This window comes from Podarcis tiliguerta (genome assembly GCF_965153285.1).
Source record: "Podarcis tiliguerta genome assembly, chromosome: 1".
NCBI classification, from domain to species: domain Eukaryota; kingdom Metazoa; phylum Chordata; class Lepidosauria; order Squamata; family Lacertidae; genus Podarcis; species Podarcis tiliguerta.
This window is the reverse complement of record NC_139534.1, coordinates 111,891,159-111,915,103: the sequence shown is the minus strand read 5'-3', so window position 1 is coordinate 111,915,103 and position 23,945 is coordinate 111,891,159. Positions and strand designations below refer to the sequence as shown.

Below are 23,945 nucleotides of genomic sequence, written 5' to 3'. Positions count from 1 at the left end.
ACCGCCATAGCAACAAACTACTTTATCGACAGCATATGCTTTTATCATGATTTCATCCTTATAAAAATATGCAAAAAGAAAAAAAAAATATGAAATGCCTCAGCTGAAAAGCATTGTACAGTTAATAGCATCTGTGGGGGAATAAACTCTATTTGTGAGCACAAGACAGTGTCAGGAAAAAAGGAGAAGCCTAAGCTCATACTTCGATGACTGAAGAAACCATTAACTTTTATTCGCTTTATTTCAATTCTGCACAAATTTCTCCTTCATCAGGGCCACTGTTTCCAGGATAAAGAAGGAACAGGGCTAAAAATATTCAGGCTCAGTACAAAGATAGTCTGACCCAACTGCCATGGTCATTTCAAAAAAACAGCAATGATGTTTATAAATTCAATTTTAAAAGCACCGCATTATCATAAGCTCTAGCAATGTTCATCTATATGCCCATTATTTTATTCAAAATGTTTTCAATCTATAAAAAATGTACTTCTTTAAAAAAGAGAAGTTAGTTTACATCCTGTGTAAATGTTCTTAAAACCAGCAAGTCCCACAGGTATATGAATCGGCTCATATTCCACGATGCTGAAGTTTCAGGGTGAACTTAGGATATTCATTTAGGGACCCACATATTTCCATGTGTATCAGGCGCTTTGGTGTAGGGAATATTCCAAATCCATGGGCGATCTGCAAGGAAGAAGAAATGGACAGATTTACACCACAGATACAAAACATGATGAGCCAACTGAGAAAATTAAATTAGACCTTCCATTCCTAGATTTTGATAGGAGTTAGATGTTTCACAGCCACTTCATTTTTTCACCAGCTATTAACCTTTAGAAATGAGGTTTTGCTACTCAGAAACTTGTTTGAGGTATGATTAGCTTTGACCTTTATAGCTTCGTTAGTGGGGAGTGCCCAGCGCTGCCCAGTTATTTTTAGAAACCAAAAAATATTGTGATTTTTAAATGGACAGTCCAATCTGTGGGTTTGAACCTGTCGCACCAAACTCTGGGTGAAGTCAATCCAAGGTCAAGTTTTCATCTGCCATCTTGATTCAAAATGGCACCTGGCATCCAGACAAGACCACTGTTCCCACCTTGCAAACCCTTTTGCCATGTTTAGCATTGATGTCTCGAGAGGAGACACAATCTATGGCAAAAAACAAAGTCATGTCAAAATGAAGTTTTTGTCCATCATCGTGATTCAGAATGGCACCCATCATCCAAACCGAAATGAAATCTGCCGCCCTTACTTTGAGAAGCCTTGTGTCAAGTTTGGTGATGAAATCTTTGAGGTATGATTAAGCTTTGATCTTTATAACCACACAACAAAACACACAATAAGTTCTTCCCAAGGAGCATCACCCTCTTATAGCAAAGTTTAATGTTGGGGCACATAGCCAAGGGCACAAACTGGAGCATTAATCAATATATTGAATATGTATATGCCAATTTGCTTTGTCAGAATCTGCAATATTTCATTTTCAGCTTAGCTTTATCTTAGATGCTAGGAATGGTTAATGGGCTGTAAGACACAATCCACCTAAGCAATACTTACCAAATCCATTTACTGTTACAGCACTCAGACAATGGGGGATACTTTTACAGCCCTATTAATACCCTACTTGAAACAAAGCCTACAGCCTTGGGGAGAACTTGGAATGCACTAAGAATACTTCTACACTTCAAAAGGAGGAGCAGGGAAGTTCAGGGGTTGGGATAGTTTTGTAAAACCAGGTACAGAGAACATTATTTCTTTTGTAAAGAAAGGTCAGAACTGCATGACACATTACAGCAGAAGGAATACCAGGGTACAATTTGATTGATGTAACAGCAGTAAGACTATTACCTGAAATTTCCACAAGTGCACAAATTTCTCAACTATGATTTTAAAAAATAAATTTGTACCCAACCCTTCCTCGCAATAATCCTGTAAAGTTGGTTAACCAAGGCAACTCAGAGGGCTTCATAGAAGGGCAGGGACTTATAACCAACAATATATTAAAAATATGTCTACCGTATATAATTGAGTATAAACAGACTTTTTCAGCACATTTTTTATGCTGAAAAAGGCTCCCTCAGCTTATACTCGAGTGAGACAGGTGGCGGAAGTGGAGGGACAAGCAGCCCGAAAGGAGCCCTTTCTCGCTGCTGGTCCCGCTGCTGCCACCCGCCTCTCACAAGGGCAGGCACAGGAGCCGTGGTTGGGAGAGGCGCTGCCTTTTTGGGCTGCTCATTCCTCCTCCGCCTTTGCCACTGTCGGCGGAGGAACGGGCTGCTTGTTCTTCCTCCACAGCTGCCGCCACCACCAGGTTTGTGGTGTGGTGAACTGGATTATACTCGAGTCAATAAGCTTTCCCAGTTTTTTATTGCTAAAATTAGGTGCCACGGCTTATATTCGGGTTGGCTTATATGCGAGTATATACAGTATATAGACAGGCTTTTATTGTAGCTCATATAATTGTTTTGCAGTTTTCTCCTCTGGTTTTACTGCTTTTGTGTTGTTTTGATTTCAACTGCTATTCATTCTCTTGATTTTTTTTTTATTTGAATAGGATTTCTACATAAAATTACCAATTTACTCTCAATTTTACATCGGGGATGTCTTTGGAAGTACTGCCAAGACTTTTTGGTTCCATCAAGCTTCCTATCAATAACTCTTAGTGCTCTAATCTGTCACATAACATTTTAACATAACATTTTAAAAGCTTTCTGACTATAGATGTACTTTTAATTGCTCCATACTATTGTTTTTATTCATGTTGCAAGTGTTACCTTGAAAGGTAGGAAATGAATCAATAAAGTAAATGGGATAAGTAATAAACCCAGGTAAAAAGGGAAGAAAGGGGGACCAAAATGATCAAGGTTGAGGAAAAGTTGCAGCATTTAGGACTTCCTAGTTTAGAGAAAAGGTGACATGTTATGAGTTTATGAAATTATGTGTGGCAGGGAGGAAGTGGGCAGAGAAAAGCTTTTCTCCCTCTCCTGTAATGCTACAACTCGTGGACATTCAATGAAGCTGAATACTAAAAGAATCAGGACTGATAAAAGAGACTATGTCTTCATACAGTTGCACAGTTGGACTATGGAACTCTATCCCACAGGAGGCAATGGTTGACACCTACTTGGGTGGCTTTAAAATGGGATTAAACACATTCATGGTGGATAAACCTATCTATGGCTACTAGCCATTATGCCTATGCTCTGCCTCTACAGTTGGAGACAGCAAATACTTCTGACTACCAGTTGCCCTCTTGTGCCCGGGTCCTGCTTGCAGGTTTTCCACGGGCATCCAGTTGGCCACTATGAGAACAGGATGCTGGACTAGACTGGCCATTGGCCTGATCCAGCGGCTTTTTCTTAGGTGGCTGAGCTAGAAGGAAACAGGTCTCTACAGTGTATTTGCAGCGATGGCACTTTCCCTTCTATTCCGGTGCAATTTTGCAGTTCTGATTCTCTCAGCAGTCTGCATGTCATTTGGGTGGCTGGCACAATACATAGACTGGAGAAACCCAAAATAAAACGCCCAATAATGCAGAATCTTTATAGAATCTATTTAAGTGTGTGCAGCTTTGCTAACCAAGGATTCCTGCCGTGTTTCTACTCGTCTTCTACAGAGCCACTACGAGGCAGGGAGAGAGACAAATCGGTGAAGTCAAACAGAGGCCCAATGTTTAAAAAACAAAGATGACCAAGCAAAGGCTGAAGGAGTGTGTCATCTAAATAACCATCAAGGTCCCCATTGCAGGCCTTCCTCAAAGCCTATGTACTGTGCAGGGTGTTGGAGTTTGTTTGCAACAAAGATTCTTCCTCTGGCAAAGCTTCAGAGGTTGATTACAGACTATCAAAAGGGCTGTCCAATACAAGCCAAGTTACAGTATCTGAGTGATGCCAAGGTCATTGCTAACAATTAATACCTTGGATACACTGTGTAACAATAGGCAATGTGTGCTGCAAAAATAATAACGACAAAGCAATTTGGAAACCTCACACAGTAGTACATACAGCAGCAGTACATTATGTACAGCAGAACAGCGCTAGAAAACTGCATTCATTCTAGTTACGGTACAAACTATAGCCTTCTGTGGTCTTCTCATTTGCTAATGAAAAATGGCCTTATTTTAACATACAAGAAAATAAGACTAATACAACTTTCTCTGAAGATTTGGACAAAGTTACTGAATTGAAAAATGTTAAAACTATCCATTAACATTTATTTATACTGCCTTAACAATGAGTGTGAGATGGCACCTTAGAAAAAATAGTGTTTAGTTAGGCCTGTCTAACAGGTCTATAGCAGGGCCTTATTTCTGTCTACTTTTCCTCAAAGTTGTGTCGCTGTTTTTAACACTTTTAGACTTCCCACTAGTTATTCATAGAGCTTTACAAAGAGGTGTCACACTTCAAACCCTATGCTTTCACAGGAAAGGAAGCAAAAGGGTGTAACAGATATGCAGGGAAAAGGCATAGAGGAAGAAGCAAAGTATGCAGACATATATTTAACCATTCCAAAGGGAGACCCCACATATTGGTATATCCCCCTACTTGCTTTTTCATGGTAGTCCTGAGTTGTACAGCTCTAGTCCACAACAAGAAAACAATGAAGATTTTGCAGAGCTGAGTTTACAGCTTAAAGTCCTGTCCGATTTCTTTCAATAATACTTCTCCACAGGATGTAGACTGATAGAGCTGCATAACTGAGTTGTCAACTTAACTTAGGCAGCATTCTTTAGGTACCTTTCCCAACGTCTCCTAAAGGGCTGTCAACAGGAACACCTTACATTGAAAACATTTTGCTCTGCTAGGACTTAGCACTTCAGGTTTCCTGGGGTACTTCACTGGATAAAATCTTGCAGCCCTTTGGCAGCTGTGCAAGATTTTGCTTACTGGAAACCAGAGGTGGGTGGAGAAGAAGGGAAAAGACAATTTCAAAGCCTTTCCTTGAAAAGAATCCTCTCAGAGACCCTCGGGGGTTTTGCAATTCTATGTACCAACCTTTGAAAAGCTACCCCACTGGCAGAATTCTAATGCACACAAAGACATGCTAAAAACCCAGAAGGGAAAGCAACAATGCTTCACATTTTCTTGCTCCTTCTGCGCAAAGTGATGATACCCATTTGTAAAACAGACATAGCATTTCATCTTAAGTATATTAATCTACTGCACAATGAACAAAGCAACCTTTGATTGTATCAGCCAGAATAAAACACTCCTCTCAAACTGCACATAATAGGAAGCCGTGAAATTATGTCTCCTGCAAATGCAGCAATTTGCAATGATTTAAAGAGAGACAATGTCATATAGCAGGTCAATTTCTGAACCTGTGGATTTACGACGTTTTTCACTGCCAAGAAGAAAACGGAGGCTAGTCAGCTCCTCTGAAAGTCAGGAAATGAAGAATCTGGAGTTCTCCATAAGCGAGACTGTTCAATAAATGGGACCAAGGTTGGCAGACTGCATCAGTGGACCAAAGAAGTAAACTGCCTGATAACAGCGAATGAAACTTTCAGTACATTCCTTTCCTCAACTTGCACACATTTTCTGCCTTTGTGCTGGTGGAGCACAAAGTTATACTTGCCAAACCCCCCCCCCCCAAAACATTCCATCACAGCAGCATCTCAGGATCACAAGAGGAGGTATAGAAGTCTTATTTCTCTCTGTACAGCAGGATTTGCTAGCAGAAGAGCAGAAGCTAGGCAGAACTGAGCAAGAAGCAGGAAGAGGTTGAAATGCTATGCTCACTTGGGACTAGTCCCAGCAAAATGTTACACCTGAATAAGAGGAGGCATAAATGAAAGCACTCTAAAGCCAGTGAAGATCCCAGCCACACCACATCATGATGGGAGGAAAAGAACCCTATCGATGCTGCAGCTAATCATATCACCATCAGGAATACAGAAGTCCAAACAAGGAAATACAGCTTGCTAACAGCACTCTCCCCTTCACAATTCCAGAGACCTTGGGTGACACACATGGGATTTTTTGATAAGATAGCATGATGGAAGGGCACGTAGTGGAAAAGGTAACATTTTGTACAAACAGCAAGCCAAGGCAAACAAATACAGGAAGGACGAAAGTATTATGCTTTCCTAAGACTCCTTAAGGACACGGGAGGTGCTGTGCTCTATACCACAGAGCCTAGGGCTTGCCGATCAGAAGGTTGACGGTTCGAATCCCCGTGACGGGGTGAGCTCCCGTTGCTCGGTCCCTGTTCCTGCCAACCTAGCAGTTCGAAAGCATGTCAAAGTACAAGTAGATAAATAGGTGCCACTCCGGCGGGAAGGTAAACGGTGTTTCTGTGCACTGCTCTGGTTCGCCAGATGCAGCTTAGTCATGCTTGTCTACGGACAAACACTGGCTCCTTCAGCCAGTAAAATGAGATGAGCGCCTCAACCCCAGAGTTGTCCGTGGCTGGACTTAACGGTCGGGGGTCCCTTTACCTATGTCCTGTTTCCGTGTGTTGCTCTGGTTTGCCCGAAGTGGCTCAGTCATGCTGGCCACGTGACCCGGAAGCTGTACGCCGGCTCCCTCGGCCAATAAAGTGAGATGAGCGCTGCAACCCCAGAGTCGTTCGCAACTGGACCTAACAGTCAGGGGTCCCTTTACCTTTAAGACCCCTCATAGATACATCAGAGACAAACACTCACCTGGAAGCCCAATGTCACATTCTTGTAAATGAATTTGTAAGGCACCCACACAGGTATGCAAGGGAGGGCAAGGGCATACATTTTTGAAAGCCTGATTTCGGCATATAAAACTACTTGGCACAAATGGAATCATAGGACTAGCCTATCAAAGATTGAAAGGCTATTCTATTTGTTGCTACTTGTGTCCCATCCTTCTTCCAAGCTCAGCCCATCATTATAACAACACTTGGGAAGATCCATAATGACCTACCTGAGGGTTTCTGAGCCAAGCAGGATTTCCAAAGTTTGGCTGTTAAAGTCTCATCCCCAGACCTGAAGCACTAGTTGCCATAGCTAGTCTTATGTGGAGGATCTAGTCCTTTTGATGAGTGGAGTTAAAGAGCCAGACAATTCCGGTACTTTAAAAATTACTTCCATTGGTCTCTTTTGGGTTAGTCTCACTTTCTAGATATCATCTCCCTTAGCTCCCATCAATGATTATAGTTTTTTCCCTGCCAAGTGCCAAAGAATAAAAAGATATTTTGCTCAAGTGTGGTACTTGTCCTTTTTTCCTACATTTGAGGAGGACATCTTACCTTTGCTTTCATACTTCTCTGGGGGCAGATCATAAGGTACAGGAAACGATAAGACTGGCTCATCAGAAAACATGTTTTCCTTCACTTGGAAGTAGCCTGAATCCAAGCCCTGTGAAAAGTGAGTGCGCGTGTACACACACACACACAAACAGAGAGAGAGAGAAGTGATGTTACATTCAATCCATTACTTCACTTCCTTTAATGAGAAAACATCCATGAGGCTTGCAAACATATATTCTGCTTACATTTCCTTCTTCCCTGGTTAGCAGCTACAACATATAGTCCTGTATCCAGCATTAGTCATACTAGGAGTAGACACATTGAAATTAAAGGGCCTGAGTAACTTAGGTCCATTCATTTAAATGGGTCTAATCTGATTAGAACTTGGCTAGATGTTAAATAGCTCACCCAAACTAAACTGTTATGGTTCTAGGGATTGCTTGTGCGTAAATTGTCTTTACTCGTGGCTGTCTTGCATGGTTGAACCCTTTCTGACAGAGCAGCCTCTATCTCGTGGCTGCCTCAGTCACTGGCAGAATCCGTCAGTGGGCGTTTCTTAAACCGCTTCCAACATAAAAGCTGCTTTACGCCCAGTCTCCTCCCCCGTTGCCTGCGCGAAAGTTTTTTGCGCACTGTGGGCGTGGGCAACGGGGCACTTGTCCCCTCTCCGCTTGTCTCCTGCGAAGAGTCTTGGAGCCAACTCTCCGCTTCCTCTATCTCTTCCCCTTCTCCACTGGTGTTACGCTGATTTCCTTCCCCAGCGTATGGGCTATCCCTCCTCCTACTGGGACCCTCTCCACCATTGTCCAAGAGCCCTCTCACCTCCTCCTGCTCCGATGGCAGTTCCCTGACATAAACAAACAGACATTTTATTAGCTTTGCAAATGTCTTGTTCCAAACTGCACAAGACCTCAAAAGGGCAGTTTCACAACTTTTTGGAACTGTGATACAGATGCACATTGCCTTATGGACTGATGTCATAATGGTCTTTATGTATTTATGAATACATAAAAAGACTTGATTGCATTCACTAAATGAACCATTATATGGAATTAGATAAACTCACAAATTCTGATGGCAGGAAGAGGACTCCTAGCTCATAGGATCGGATCATCATCTGCGTGCCATTTTTCTCAAACACTCCCCAGGCAGCCTTAGAAAGATTGGCACTAGAGAGAGAGAAACTCAATGAAAGAGGGACCGCCCATTTCTGAGACTCACAAGAAAGAAAGAAAGAAAAACACCAAAATTGCTACCTGTTTTACTTAAATGAGGACAGAGGGGCCAAATGATAATCAAAGCAGCTGTTCCGGAGGAAATACAAAAGAAGTCAAAGACTTGCCTTGTAACTAGAAACCATGCAATCTTCTGGAAGTCTGGAGATGATCTCATGTAAGTCTTAATGTGCGGCATTGCGTGGCTACGACCTGATGTCTCTGCTGACCACTTGCTCAAGTATTAAAAAATGAAAAGGGAAGTTTTAGGTTTAACCTTAATTAAGATGTTTCCAAATTCACATCATTCCCAAGCGTTTCTGCCAAGCTTCAAATAAAGGCCAATCCCCATGTTATAGATAAGAGTGTACAAAGTTTGAAGTGGCTATCCACATCTATTTTCAGGAAAAGTCTTCAAACATGCTTTATGCCCTTATTACTCGTATTGTACAAAGCAGCATTCTGCAACCATTCCTAGAGCATATGACCTGATAATGATCAACTGTGCAGGTTTAGCCTCGTTGCTAAGCACCCCACCAGCACTCTCACATGCAAGAATTGTCAATGGGCACAATGCGCTTAGATTCCAGTCACAATTAACTAAACCTTTTACCCTTCAATGTACAGATTCACTGGATTCAAATTACACTTGACTTAAACCAAGGAATGTATGCAAAAAATCAAAGAAGGAAGAGCACATTGTTGCTGCTCATCACTGTCTACTGATGTTCTTCTTTTTTTGCAATCAAGACATAAAATAACATTTGTTGGATCAGGCCACCTCAGTTTCTGAGAAAGCTTAAAGATTATATAGGAAAACTCAATGTACATCACAATCCAATGAGTTTTAAAAATGAACTTTCCAAGGCTTCTCTGATTTCCTTGTTTGTATGCCTATTTCTCCTGCAAATGTAATGGATCTTTTTAAAAAACAAACAATCCCAAAATGTCATTAAATCAAGAGGAGATAATTTTACTTACTGGAAATAAGAGTGCAGCCAAAGCTGTTTCTGTGCTGTTTGTATACTGTACGGAAGAGAACCACCAGCTTAGAGAGAAAGAAAAGACCCATTACTCATAGTTAAGTGTGGCATTGAAATGGTTTCTCATAATAGAATAATGAATTATTCACAAATTTTCCCTATACATACACAAAAAAACAGATTTAGTAGGATTTTTAAAAGCAATTTACACCCCAGCCTCTTTAAAGAATACTCTATATGCAGATTTTCAATTATGTGATATGGAACCTGCAGTACATAAAATAAACATCAAGATGGAAGAGTCAATTGGAAGTGACACGGAAAATGCCAGCAATAACTTGCAAATTCACATTAGTAGAACATAAATTAACTATGCAATATGTCTTTCATGTTTGATAAATGTATTTAGTTATGAAAATATCAAGGGCGACAGTTTTATTCTGATGGGCGTTTGGTTTGTGTTGATTCTCACCTCCCACTCAGTCTTTTTCATAATGTGTTGATCCTATATTCTTATATTCTTAGGCTCTTTATATTTTATTACATAATTAACTTTCGAGGGTGATCTGCCTCAGGAGCCATTATGAGGGTTGAAAGAATGAATAGAGAAAAATGTTTTTTAAAAGAAGTTTTAAAATACCATGAAACTTCTAGAAACTCCTTCTGTTGTTTTTCCCCAACTTTATAAAACCCCCTTTCTACACTGCACCCAAAGGCATATGTTTTTACCTGGATAACCTTCTAAACTCTGTCTCACGTTGTCCACTGATGGGTAAACCTAAAGTAACAAATTGTAATAACTAGTTAGCTATAATAAATGGTAGCTGAGTTGACAGCTATACTCTATTGAAGCACAATTAAGCCATTCGTGCCAAGTAACATGGTAGCAAACAGCCCACAGCCCTACTTGGAAAAAGGTCTGCAGAAATAAGTAAGACTCTCAGAATTCAAAATCTTTTAAAAAAAAATAAAAGTGAGCAGTGAGTTTTTGCATACAGCACGAGCATGGTGTCATACATTAACTCAGGAGAATTTTTAAATGCACAAATTCTATCGAGTTCAATGAGGCTTAAACATTAGTCTTTTGCTGCATTCAACTCTAAGAACGTCAAAAGGATTTGGAAGATTACCCGCTAGGTGACGTTTTGAAGGAAAATGTATGGTTTTTTTATTTATTTTAAAAAAGCAGTAAGTAATAAGTAAGCAATACCAGGTGAACAGGAACATCATGATTTGTCAGAGTCTTTGTGTTGTTTCCCAGAGAGATCAAACTGTCTCTAAATTCTGAACACAGCCATTTGGACTGATCAGCTCCCAAAGATCCAATGCTCGAGAACTGTCCTATGACAGGCCAAGAATGCTGATCAGGTAGCTGGGTTGCATGCTCTTTCAAAAGCTGTTGGGGAGAAATTGAATACAAGAACAAAACATCACCACCTTTGGCAATTCAAGTTGTACTGGACAAAGTCACTTGATTAGCTGAAGTATGACAAAGGGGTTGCTTATTATGAAGGACGTCATTAATCTGATTAGCTACTCAGCCAGCATCTCATCCAACCCTCCTTTACCACCAATGGATTCATAATAGGTATCTGTGCTGAATGCTTAGTTTCCTCCTAAAAAATACCATGACAGAGTTCCCTCATTGTTTAAAAACAGTAGGAAAGTCATGTTATTATGTTAACAGCAAAAATGGCCAAATCCTTGCGTACCTTACAGAATCACAGAATCAAAATTGGAAGGGACTGCAAGGGTCATCTAGTCCAACCCTCTGCAATGCAGGAATCGTTTGACCAATGTGGGGCTCAAACCCACAACCCTGAGATTAAGAGCCTCCTGGCATAAGCCTCACAATTGCATGGACTGGTAAGCTGGTAGGTACGTAGAACCATAGAACTGCAGAGTTGGAAAAGACCTCAAGGATCATCTAGTTCAACCCCTTGCAATGCAGAAATCTCAACTAAACCATCCACCCTCTGCTTTAAAACCTCTAATGAAGGAGTATCTACAACCTCTTAAGGGAGACCACTGCTAAACATATCTTACTGTCAGAAAGTTCTTCCTGATGTTTAGTCGGAATCTCCTTTCTTGTAACTTTAAACCACTAGTTTGAATCCTCCCTTCTGGAGCAGGAGAAAACAAACTTTCTCCATCTTCCACGTGACAGACCTTCAGATATTTGAAGATGGCTATCGTATCTCCTCTCAGTCTCCTCCTACATATACTTGGGGACAAACAGGGATAAGCTGGGAAAAGACACCTAGTTTTATGAACCCACAGGATCTAGTTAAGAGTGTAATCTGCTCCCAATTTCTCCAGTATGATTTGTGCCATCACCTACCAACAGTGCCTTCTTCTACTATTTTACACAGACCCAAAAGATTTTTTTTTTTTTTTTGGGGGGGGGGTGATATCAGAACACCAATGACAATTCAGAAACCAATGGAACATAGGACCAAGAACATTCCAACTCACAAAAGCTTATGCCTATGGTCAATGTCTCTATTGTACCCATAAAGCTAAAGATTCTCATCTCCATGCTATATCAGGAGGTATGGTCTTCTCTGGCCACACACTTCTCTGGTCTTCTCTGCAATTCTTTTTGCTGAAAGTAACCTGCCACTACCTTTTATTATGTGTCCCACCAAATAGCCCAGTTATCAAGATAGTTTCTCAAACTGCACAATTCCCTCAGTGTTCAGCACAGAAGGCGGCTTCCTGTTGCTGTGCTCTAACTCTCCGCAATGGAAGAGTAACACTAACACACAGTATTTTATCGATATTCCATTTACATTTGTGTAGCAAGTTAGAGACATGCTACTACCCTGAGCCACCAACTGAAGATGCACCTTTCTCTCCTTGTCAGTTTCCGCTGCCAACAAAGAACTACTGGAGGCAAGCCTTGAAAAAGAAGAGCTTCAACAATACACCCTTAGAGGGATAGGAATAAAAATCCAGTACCTTTCTAAGTCTGAGATGACCCCATTTCTCTTTTTCACTGCCTTGGTATCGACCTGGAGTTGACCCAAGAAGATATACTCTACACAAAAGATGTAGACACAAATGAAAGCATGCCGAATTATGGTAAAGGTTACAGTGCTTTTCCAAATTGCGCTATTATCAGGCATTAAGTCTTCTCAAAGATGCTACTGCCTAGTTAAATTGTTCCAACATGCAAAGAGAAAATGATTTTTTAAAAATGCAACCAGCTTTCAGTTAGAACCTTAATTTTATCACTGCTCCATTCTCATTGCACCCCTTCCCTCTATCCTTCTCAACATGCTAAAAAAAAAGAAAAGCAAGCCAGGAATAAGAATTCAGTGCAATTCGTTGTAAAAGTAACCCCTCTCAGATTATGCACCTTGTCTCTGAAAGATCATGCTGCTTGATTATTTCAACCCATTCATTGAGAGTAGGAGAACCGTAAGACCTCAAATAGCTTATTAGGTCACACTTAAAATTGGTACGAGATTCACCAGCAGACTCAGCAGCTCCAAGTGGCAGTTTTGGATACAGAGGGCTTAGCCATATTCTGGAAGACAGAAGTAAAAGAATGGCTGATGTATCACCAAATGATTATATTGCATTTAGAACAACAAACAGTTTTGTTAAAGACTCAGTGTGATGGCCAACTAATGCTGGATCTTGCCCTAACGTGTTATAGAAAATGCTTTCATGGAGCAGAGTTAATTTCTATCAAATTCAAAGAACAAAGGTTTCCATTCTTTTCTCTCTTTTTTACAATTGTGGTGCGTCATCTTTCAAAAGTAAGGCTCAGGGAACAGGCTTATTCTGCCCTTATTTAAAGGAAATATCCAAGCTTAATTATCTGGAAAATGTTTCAAATCTTGAAGCGAGATTCAGCTAAGTTGTTGCATGCACAGAATGCTGTTCATTCGTGCAACCGGACTTCCCACTCCTCTCCTTCCCAATGCTCCCTAAATCTCCTCCGGACAGCTGAGCAATTTAGCCAGCTTTGAAAACTGCCTAAATATGTCCTTTGTTTGAATACCCTAGTAGCAGATACAAAAAGGCAAGTAGCAATAGGCGAAACATTATGTGGTAGATAACTTTGCAATATGCTACTTTTACCTCCAATAACAATAGTTATTATATTATAGTTCAACTGAGGAGACAGGACCTTCCCTAGCTATGTAGACAATTTTCCAATATGAGCTGCATTGTCTATTGCCAACAAACAAGCAAAAGAGCTCTTGTATCTCTTAAGTCTATCCACAATGTCACTGACACATTTTCTTTGTTTCTCACAATAATATCGGTATAATTTCTGTATCAGGAAAGAAACTAGAAATTTGACTTAGAATCAAATCTCACTTAACTACCCACCTGCTAAAAATACAGTAGGGGGGGAAAGTATGTTTTGTAAAGAATAGAACTTACCTGGATCATATTCTCCGTAAAAAGTAAAGACTGCATTTTATGACTTCTGAGCAGCCTGACCCAAGCAACTATTGTCTCAAGGTGAACTTAAGTTATTAGAGCAATAAACTAACTAGGAGTCCTCTATTTATATTTGTAAATATGAAACAGTCCAAGACTGACAATTCCCTGTAATAGCTGAAATCTTAATATTCACTGTAAATAGATTTCATTAGAACAATCTCCTTGAGGCATACCAATGAACAGAGTGAAGTGGTACCCAGTGACTACTGACATTATTCAATGGTGGAATACATTCCTGGAATTTTGCTGGTAGGGTTATGGAAGAAGATCTCTACTTTAGAAATCATGCAGTAATCATTCATACTTTCACTTATTGTTCTGGACATCATACCATCTACGACCAAAATACAGATAAGGTGATAATAAATCTACAATTCATTATTTTGAAATACTTCATCCTGTGTGACTTTATTGTCTTGTTTTAGATTCTACATTGGATAAGAAATGGGGCTTATTAGTTGTACCATTGTCTGGACTGGAAGTTTGCCACTGCGTTTTATAACGGAAGGCATTTGAGGCAAGCCAACAATGGATCCTCTGGGAAATAAGGCAGCCCAGAGACCATTAAAGAGGAAATAATATATGCCATGTAGACATAAACCACAATATTAAATGCCTTTCTAAACAGTGAGTGGTTGTGCATAACCTCTGAGAAGCCTGGACGTATATAAATTAAACACATGCAACATACAAGGTTTTCAAAAACCCAATGATACAAATGACAGTCATACAACATGCTATTTTATTCTGTGAGCTGCCATGAGATCTCACGATGAATGGCGGTAGATAAAGCTAATAAACAATAATAATATATTCTAACATTTGCTATGGAAGTCAAGAGTCCTTTAGGGAAGTTTTTAAGGACTGATTTTTAATGTATTTTTAGTCTCTGTTGGAAGCCGCCCAGAGTGGCTGGGGAAACCCAGCCAGATGGGCGGGGTACAAATAATAAATTATTATTATATTATAATAACTTTCTTACCCTTGTGTTTTCTGGTACCAATCATCATCAATAAGGTTGGATGTATGTATCACCACGCGAAGCCCTTCTTCATAATGTAACAACATCATTTTCCTATACAAAAGTGTTATAAGTATTACAGGAAGGGAGCACCAAATACAGCAAAAATGAAAGAGGGCTCAAACGCACAAATGCAACTTCAGCACATTCAGGGAGTCTTCAGATATAATACTTTATACTATAGCTATAAATATGTTTACGAGGACATTGACTTTATGGCTGTTAAAATATTTCTTCAATCTGGCGGTAACACTCAACTATATATCTCGAAAAGTTTCAGTTTGGATTTTGACCTAGGTATGGAACTGAAACTGCCTAGGTATGGAACTGAAACTCCCTAAGAAGAATGGGGCAAGAATGATTACGGTGGTGTTGGAGGACTTTTGCTCAGACCTGTGGCATTTCAGATACAGTTCCTTAGAGCTCTATTGTGTCCACTGTGCTGTTTAACACATGGTGCTGCTGACAATCAACTCTAATTCTTTCCGTTAGAGTCTGGCAAAGAGGAGGGAGTTCTGAACAGGCATTTAGAGACTAAGCACTGAATTAGACAAGATCAAACAATAAAAGCAAAGCACAACTAGTGGGTGGATTATCCGTCTAGGAAGGTGATATACATCAAGTTTTGGGTGAAACTGCACGGTATCCTAAGGGGCACATTCATAACATGTGGATACTAACAAATACAGTTTATATTGTAGGTACCCAGGCTACATCGCTAGGATGAAGTCACGGGTGGACTTTCATAATATGGTGCCTAAGAGAGGATAAAATTTACCCTCCCCCCATTTATTTTTTACACGACGATTCCTTTTGGAACAGAGTTTGCTAAAAGTGTCCTCGCCTTCCATTCTGCGTATGCTCTCAAGTGCACTATTTAGTGATCCCTCAGCTCGGCTCCCTGTGCTGGGGAACCACCTGCACCACCCTAAATCCTGCAATGAAATAATTTATACCAGCAGCTGTTCATGTATCAGCTGTAACATCTCTTGAACAGACAGACAGCTATCCATTCCCTGAAAACAAATAGACTAGATGACTAGAATAGTAGAAGTGCAGAACAATAGCATTTTATTCTCTTTGGGGAAAGTAGGAAGCATGGTGTGGCGATCACACAGGGTCCCCGGACGTTTGTTAAAATTAAACCAAATAAACAGGTTTATTTTATAAACATTAATAAGTTTATAGTTTCTCAGATAATTTTCTTGTCAGTTTCTTAACCATAGTTTCTTTACTGGCCTATACCTTCCTAATACCTTCTGACTGATTATCTCAACTTTTGACTGACTCCTCTTAACAGATTCTCTCACATCAGACTAGCCCAACCCACAGACTTATCCTCCCTCTCTCTTCTCTGACTCCAGGCTGACTTCTTAACAACTCTAACTCTAACTCCTCCCCTTGAGTTCCTATAGGTTAGTCATTTTACAATTAGCTAACCCTTTCCTTATGAACCCAGTATGATGTCACACACCTAGGAGGGCAAACGCCCCACATGGGTTTTATTTTTGCAACTTTTCTGGCCCTTGTGACTGCTGAGGACACAACAGCAGCCAGCACTTCCACGTGAAAGGCACCAAACTAGGAAGGCACCCTGTATTCCAATGACCAACCAGATACCAGCAAGGTGTCTACAACCAGGACAACAGTCCTCTCCCACTGTTGTTTCCGCCCAACAACTAGTATTCAGAAGCATGCTGTGCCTTAACCTGGAGTCATCATGACTATTAGCCAATGATAACCTGATTAACTGCCATGAAAGAGTGTTTGGTTGCAGCAGGCTTTAAATAGAGGGATATATTCTTGGCAGCCACCCTTACTAAAAAGCACTATCTTTTTTTTGCTCACTAGGACAATAGTCATTAGGCCTCCCCAACCCAAATTTTATATTAAAAAGCCAATTACCTATCCTCCTCAAAAAAAATCTACTCACATTGCCTTTTATTATTTAAAAAGGAAATATTGTTAATTAGGTCCACCATTGTCCTTTCCTGTTGGTGTAACTACCATATTTTCTGTGTCCTTTGTTTCAAAACTTTCATTAAGTAAATTATAGTAGAATGCTAAACAGAAAGCATGCCATGTGTTGCCTTGGCTTTTTCTCCTCAAAGAGCCAGGTTGCCTTAGAAACTGGTACTTGGGAAGGAAAATGGCAAAAAATATGCCTAGCTCATAATGCTGACTCATTCCAAGACCACGCATAATAGCATTGCTAATGATATGAACACATGAAGTTGAAAAACAACAACATCCTACTCATAAATTGAACAAACTGTGTGCTATAGTGCACAGCAAACAATCAAGGTCTGAAAGACTATTGAAATACTACTTCTGAACAAAGTGAGGATGCTATTAAAGGCACTTATGGGTGGGTTGCCTCTTTCTGGTGGGTGCTACTTTGGTGTGCGTTTTATTGGGTTTTTTTGGGTGCTGGTGTTTTACCTGGTTTGAAGGGATGGGTGGGTTGAACAACACAAATTTTTATTTTATGAAATTGATATGCTGTGGTAAAACTTTAATTGTGCAGCAATGCAAGTATATACAGTGGTACCTCAGGTTAAGTACTTAATTCGTTCTGGAGGTCCGTTCTTAACCTGAAACTGTTCTTAACCTGAAGCACCACTTTAGCTAATGCCCCCCCCCCCCGCTGCTTCTATGTCGCCGCCGCCCGATTTCTGTTCTCATCCTGAAGTAAAGTTCTTAACACGAGGTACTATTTCTGGGTTAGCGGAGTCTGTGACCTGAAGCGTATGTAACCCGAGGTACCACTGTTATCATGTTGTGAGTCCCCCCCCCCCCCCAGGAACAGCCAATAATGTAGCCTAAGGGCAGGGAAAGTCATGTATTCATGCTGCTGCCTCACATGGCAAGTGTTCCTAGATGTTACGACAAGGAAGGGGGGAGAATTTGCAAACAGAATTTGTGGCAACATCCACATGGCAACACGTAGGCCACTTCTTAGCATCATATCTGTGTTAGAAGGATCAGGACCACTCTTTGTGCTGTTACAATGCTGTACACAGAAAACACCATTTAACACAAAAGGCTATATAGACAATGCACAGGCTTTTAAATAGCCACTTAATTGCAACAGGCAGCCAGAGGAGTTGTTAGGCAGTGACAGCTGTGGGCTAGCAATATGGTTAATGGTCCCCTCCCTTACCTCACTGATATGCAGAAATGAAGCAGGTGAATATTTCCCCAACACTTTACCCCGCCCCCAAATATAGAAAGCTTCACCTGCTAGTAAGGTTCTCTGTGTTAAAGGCACAAGATCAGGAAAAGACTATAAAGCTGACAACCCTAGCTAGTAACTTCTGTGCACCTATTTGCAAGGCTGACTTAAGGTATACATAACAGAATCAAGGTGCAATTGCAACGGGACACTTCCTTTTCAAGACTTTTGCTTACCTTCTTTCATTACCTGAACAAATCTAAAGGCCACACATTGTGTGCTGTGAGTACACAGGGGCTTTTCAGCTCTTCCCTTCCAGCTGCAGGCAACTTCCCCAAAGGTGGGGGCCCTCTGGGGCAGCACTCCATAAGGCATGAGAGACTGCCACTAGAGTAAGTTGAGTCCTCTTGCTTTGAGCACAAATACATCCTAAGTTGTAAACAGTCAGAACTTTTCCTATTATACTGAGATTTAATTTTTATTGTTTATCTATTTAAAATCATTTGTACCTCCCTCTTCCTCTCTAAGGAAATAGTTCCTTAGTTATTACCATAACTGGCTTTCCCCGATATAATACAGATTACTTACGTGTGGTGTGTTCCAAAGGCAATATCCAACTTTGCCTGAAATAAAAATGCAAAGTCTTTTCCAGTACAGAAACTCTTAACATTATACAGTACTGCCTATAATGATTTAGGATCAGTTTTTTATTTTGCTTTGGCTTACTGCTCCCTGGTGGACTCAACACATATTACACTATAGCCGTCTCACCCAATACTAAACATGTCATCTTCAAATTCTAAAAGTCAATCTACAGATTTTGCATGCTGTTCTCTATTGCCAGCTGTTCTATTATAGCTTCAAGTATCTTAGGCTGCATATAGAAGACTCAAGAGAGGTATACGAGAGACCACAGGGAAATGGAGAACTCTGATCAAATAAAAATATTTCCCGATTGGTAACATTGCCATAAATATAGTCCTTCTTACAGAAAACTATTAATGGACTGAGGATCAACAGCCACCCCCAACCAGATGCCCTCCAGATGTTTAGGACAGCAGCTCCCATCATCTCCGACCTTTGGTCATGCTGACTAGGACTGAAAGAAGCTATAGTTCAAAACACCTTGAGGGCACCAGGTGGGGTAAGGCTACAGAAGAGAATACTTTATCTTTTGTCAATATGCAGGCAAGATAAAAATAATTACCTGGCATAAGCGAACATTTTTATAAGGATGTGCCTCTTCATGTAGTGCAGCCTTGGATTCTCGCTTCTCCCCATGGATTATTAATAAAGGTTTGTCCCTTAGAGCAAAGGAAACTTCATTAGACAATTCACTGGTGATAAGGACCACACAAACCTCCAGCTGAACTACTGGCTATAAGCTGCTTAATTATGCTGGAAGTATGTATTGTCAACTCCAACTGGAAATGCCTCTCCAGATTTTCAAAAAAGTGTTTTCTGACAAGGGACATTCCCAGCCCAACAAGGGGCGTCGGGGATTGAATCTGGGACCATCTGCATGTAAAGCAAATACTCTAGCATGGAGCTACATCCCTTTCCCATGTCAGTCAATGTGACTGAATGATTGGGAGTGTAATGTGGACTCCCTCACCCTCCTTCCTGCAGGTTCCCTCATGCATCTTCCTTCACTCACTTTCACGGTTTTTGAGGTTTTCTTTGCATCAAGTGGTACATAAATTTTATGAAATACCGTATTTTTCGCTCTATAAGATGTAACAGACCACAAGACACACCTAGATTTTGGAGGAGGAAAACAAGAAAAAAAATATTCTGAATCTCAGAAGCCAGAACAGCAAGAGGGATTGCTGCGCAGTGAAAGCAGCAATCCCTCTTGCTGTTCTGGCTTCTGTGATAGCTGTGCAGCCTGCATTCGCTCCATAAGACGCACACACATTTCCCCTTACTTTTTAGGAGGGAAAAAGTGAGTCTTATAGAGCAAAAAATACGGTAAATACTTTAACCAGTGAACACATTATGTCCCTGTAAACCATGGTTAGAACCAGGATGGCCCTCACAACAAGTCTGAAACAGATATGCAGATATGCAAACCATGGTTGCAAGGCAGCCCAGTTTGCACTGTTACAGACATAAAACAATGCTGCAGTTAAGAACTGCAGATTCAGTCGAAAAAAATTGGAGACAACACCCCACTATTATTCCCCAGCAACTTATATTCAGTGGTATACTGCCGCTGAGCATGGAGACTCCATTACTCATCACTGATAAATTTATGGAGATGAAATCTCTAAAAACCAACATCACATCATTACAACAAATTTAATCTCACAAGAAGTAATGTAACCTAGACCATTTTTATGTCGATTCAATTCAACTTTAAGAAAAGTTCATCATCTTGTCAACTACCCTGAGACCTTTGGATGAAGGGCGGTATGTAAATTTAATTAATACAGTAATGTGAAGAAGAAGAAAAGCACTATAAGAGGGAGCTCCTCTCAAAGAAGCATACCTGAATTCCTTTGGATACTGTTTGACAAGCCACTCCACATCTATACAATAGTTAAACTTTGTCATGAAGAGAAAAAGAAGGAATAGTTAGAACCTGTGTGCTACCTTTCCCCATAGCAATGCTTACTGAAAGTTTAGAGCAGCCTTGTCCGACCTTGGATTTCCCAGATGTTGTAGCTCAACTTGTGGAGACCCAAGGTAGGGGGACAGTTGGTTTAGAGAGATTTTTATTTCCTAATTATAGGAGGCATTATACACACTAAGCAAAAAAATGCTTACCCATGTAACTAGCACCTTTAAAATGCAGGACATGCTTAAGTAAGGTTTTTACTGCTGCACATTAATTAGGCTTCATCTGCCAAACAATGTATGAATATAAGCAGTCTCATTTATTTTCTTGGTATATGCAGCATTAGCAAAAAAAATCAATCCAACATGGCAAAAAAATTATCTAACTAAATGCATAAAAAGGTGCAAAGAGGAAAATAAAAATTGAAACCTCTTCGCAAATATTAGGACAAATCATGTTCAGCAGAAAGTTATGATGGGGCAAAACCTTTATTAGGACCAGTTAAAATGTCACAAATGTCAGCAAGCTTTAAAGTTCATTATACCCTTTCCTCTGAAAAGCTTGCTTGATGCTTTTTGACATTTTAGTTGGTCCTAATAATGGTATTTCCTGAGATGGTGTTTGATTTTTGCCGCCAAATGGGCAAACAAGCTGACCAAAAAGTTATGTGCATCTTCAGAAAACTCCTTTAAATGCCCCTGCAAATCCTATGGGTAAGGGAACAAGTAATACTGCATTGTGCTTTAAAATAGCAACATGAATGTATAAAGTTACCTGAGCAGAAGATACAAGAGTTCCAAAGAGGGGAGACAAAATATCTGTCATAAAAATTTAAAGTTTTGTAAATAAACATTTCTATTGAAATAAACATCAGCAAATTTGTTTTAACAACATTAACCATAAGTCAAATTCAGGGTTGAGACATGTAACTGAAAACAAGCCTACCTCACAAAAGTGTAAACTACTATTTGTTCTTTAACAAGCTGCACACTGTGTCAACATATTCATCAAATGATCTACCACTATCCCATACGTTCAGGCCCTAAGTGTTTATGTGAAGTTAGGATTTTTTGTCCCACTTACAATGGGACACTTACATTTATCATCTTACACCCTACTGGGTGTTAAGTGTCATTTTAATCTCTGGTCACATATTTTGAAGAGATGCTTTTCAGAGCTTTTCACCATACCTTTTTATTCTTACCATTCTGAACCATTTGTTGTCAGAAAACCAGGCAACCTCAGGATCAACCCCAGCTACAGGACATCCATGAACAAAGTTAAAAGCAGAGATCCCAATACTAATACTCAGGTGATCCTGTTTCACAGATCCCTCCATTACAAGAACTGTCAATTTATTATCTCCATCCTCTTCTGTAACCAGTTAGTGATTCCTAAGAGGACATGTCCTCTTATCCCCAAACTACTAAGCTTATTCAGGAGTCTTTGGTCAGAGATTTTATTGAATAAAAACACCTGCTAGAGATTTAAAGTTAAAGGGACCCCTGACCATTAGGTCCAGTCACAGACGACTCTGGGGTTGCGGCGCTCATCTTGCTTTATTGGCCAAGGGAGCTGGCATACAGCTGCCGGGTCCAGTCACTTTTGGCGAACCAGAGCAGCACACGGAAACGCCATTTACCTTCCTGCCGGAGCGGTACCTATTTATCTACTTGCACTTTGAAGTGCTTTCGAACTGCTAGGTTGGCAGGAGCAGGGACCGAGCAACGGGAGCTCACTCCATCGCGGGGATTCAAACCGCCAAGCTTTTGATCAGCAAGCCTTAGGCTCAGTGGTTTAGACCACAGCGCCACCCGCTGTTTAGTATCACCTAAAATGCTATGCTTTTCGATTGAAACCACTGCTAGTCAGCAAAGATAAATAAATCAAGTGGTGTACATGTGTGTGAACCCCAAGCTACTTTTCTGACCACTGCAATCTTTCATTTGTTTCACACATTACACTGCTATGCCTCTATATACCAGCTGCAGTGACATTTATACCATCTCTTAGAAAAAGCTAACACCCAAAATGTGTATGCATTTATCCCCATTCCGGTATACCATTACTTACCTTTTATGTGTAGGGATCTAGAATTGTACTTTGCCTTAATTCCTTTGACTTTAGTGAGGAAGAATCTGAAAGGGTTTTGTCCATTTAATAGATCCCAAGCATCTTGTACTCTGTCAGACGGCTCTGTCGTTTCGTGGCTTGGTGGAAGTTTATGGTTTGATAGGATCCCCTTAGGAGCACAATGCTCTTCCAGCCCGACTCCAGCTGCTGCACCTCCTTTCCCCCTTCGCTCTTTCAGATCGTCTTCATCATCATCATCACTACTAGAAAGGCACCAACCTAAACCTTCTTGAGAAGGCTTCTGTTTCTGAGCCGGGGCCACTTCCTGCGGAAAGCTTCCACCGCTATGTTTCAGGGGAGATGCTTTTCTTTTGTGAGCAGCTTTCCTGGCCTCTGAGCAAGGGTAACGGGGACCCTTCTCTTGCCCAGTTTGCTGCAGCAAAGAGGTGGACGGTATCTCGCTCTTCGTTTGTTCCCCTGCACTCTCATCATCGCTACTAGACACTGTCCATTTCCCATGCTCACTTTCCTGAGACATAATATTGTGCCAGGAGGATCGGGGTGGGGAAAAGAGGTGATACCTAGGGGGAGCTCAGGGGTTCCTATGCCCACCTCCTCATCACACTCCCCTTTCACCTTTTCTGTTGTTTTCGCTTTTTCACACGTTCTCCTCCACAGCCCACACTTTCTTCCCTTCAGCCCAGTGAACCTCGAGGTCGGAACCTGCTCTTTCTTCCTATACCTTAAAGGGCCAGTTAGCCACGGGTGACCTTTCAAAAATGTCTTTTTTTAAAGGGCTAACCCGGGTGAAGCTGGCGCGTTCACCTACCGGGCGGCTAAAAAAAGCGCTAAACTCAAACGCCTATTTTTTATTTTATTTTCAGAGCGGCTGACATAAGAAACACGGCAGAGGAAGAGTTTGGGTCGCTTCTTGCAACCGAAAGCGGACGGTGTCCTGGCAGGAGCCTTGCAGAGCTATCCCTTTGCGGAGGCCGCCATTCCCTCAGGAAAGAAAGAAACAGGGAAAGAAGCTCCTCAAAAGCAACCGGTGCTTTCGAGCCAAGCGCGTTCAGGGCAGCGTGGAGGAACCAGAACCGCGAAGGGCGGCCCTATAATAGAACGAGCTTCCGGTTCCGGGAGAGTAACCGCCCGCCTCGAAACCATATGACAGACGCCTCACCCAATCAGACGATTCCTTCGGCCCAGGAGGGAGAGTGAGTGGGTGGGGACAATA

The 23,945-nt window shown here is 40.9% G+C and overlaps 1 protein-coding gene across 2 annotated transcripts; it reads right to left on the bottom strand.

The window, feature by feature from the left end:
* Positions 1–222: 222 nt before the first annotated feature.
* TDP1 (tyrosyl-DNA phosphodiesterase 1) lies at positions 223–23,846 on the bottom strand. 2 transcript variants are annotated; one of them, XR_014510199.1, is made up of 15 exons: positions 22,712–23,846; positions 21,413–21,456; positions 20,570–20,625; positions 19,286–19,382; positions 18,667–18,701; positions 14,865–14,957; positions 12,780–12,950; positions 12,380–12,458; positions 10,629–10,814; positions 10,148–10,196; positions 9,417–9,483; positions 8,564–8,667; positions 8,288–8,390; positions 7,222–7,330; positions 223–684 (listed from the first exon to the last, which is right to left on the bottom strand). XR_014510199.1 is itself a non-coding variant. In XM_083436807.1 (15 exons), the coding sequence occupies exons 1-15, from the start codon at positions 23,247–23,249 to the stop codon at positions 611–613; spliced, it is 1,809 nt and encodes a 602-aa protein (XP_083292933.1). In that variant the 5' UTR covers positions 23,250–23,841; the 3' UTR covers positions 223–610. The 2 variants fall into 2 exon arrangements, 1 of the variants encoding a protein (XP_083292933.1); XM_083436807.1 differs by having other exon boundaries at positions 8,564–8,671; positions 22,712–23,841.
* Positions 23,847–23,945: the final 99 nt, after the last annotated feature.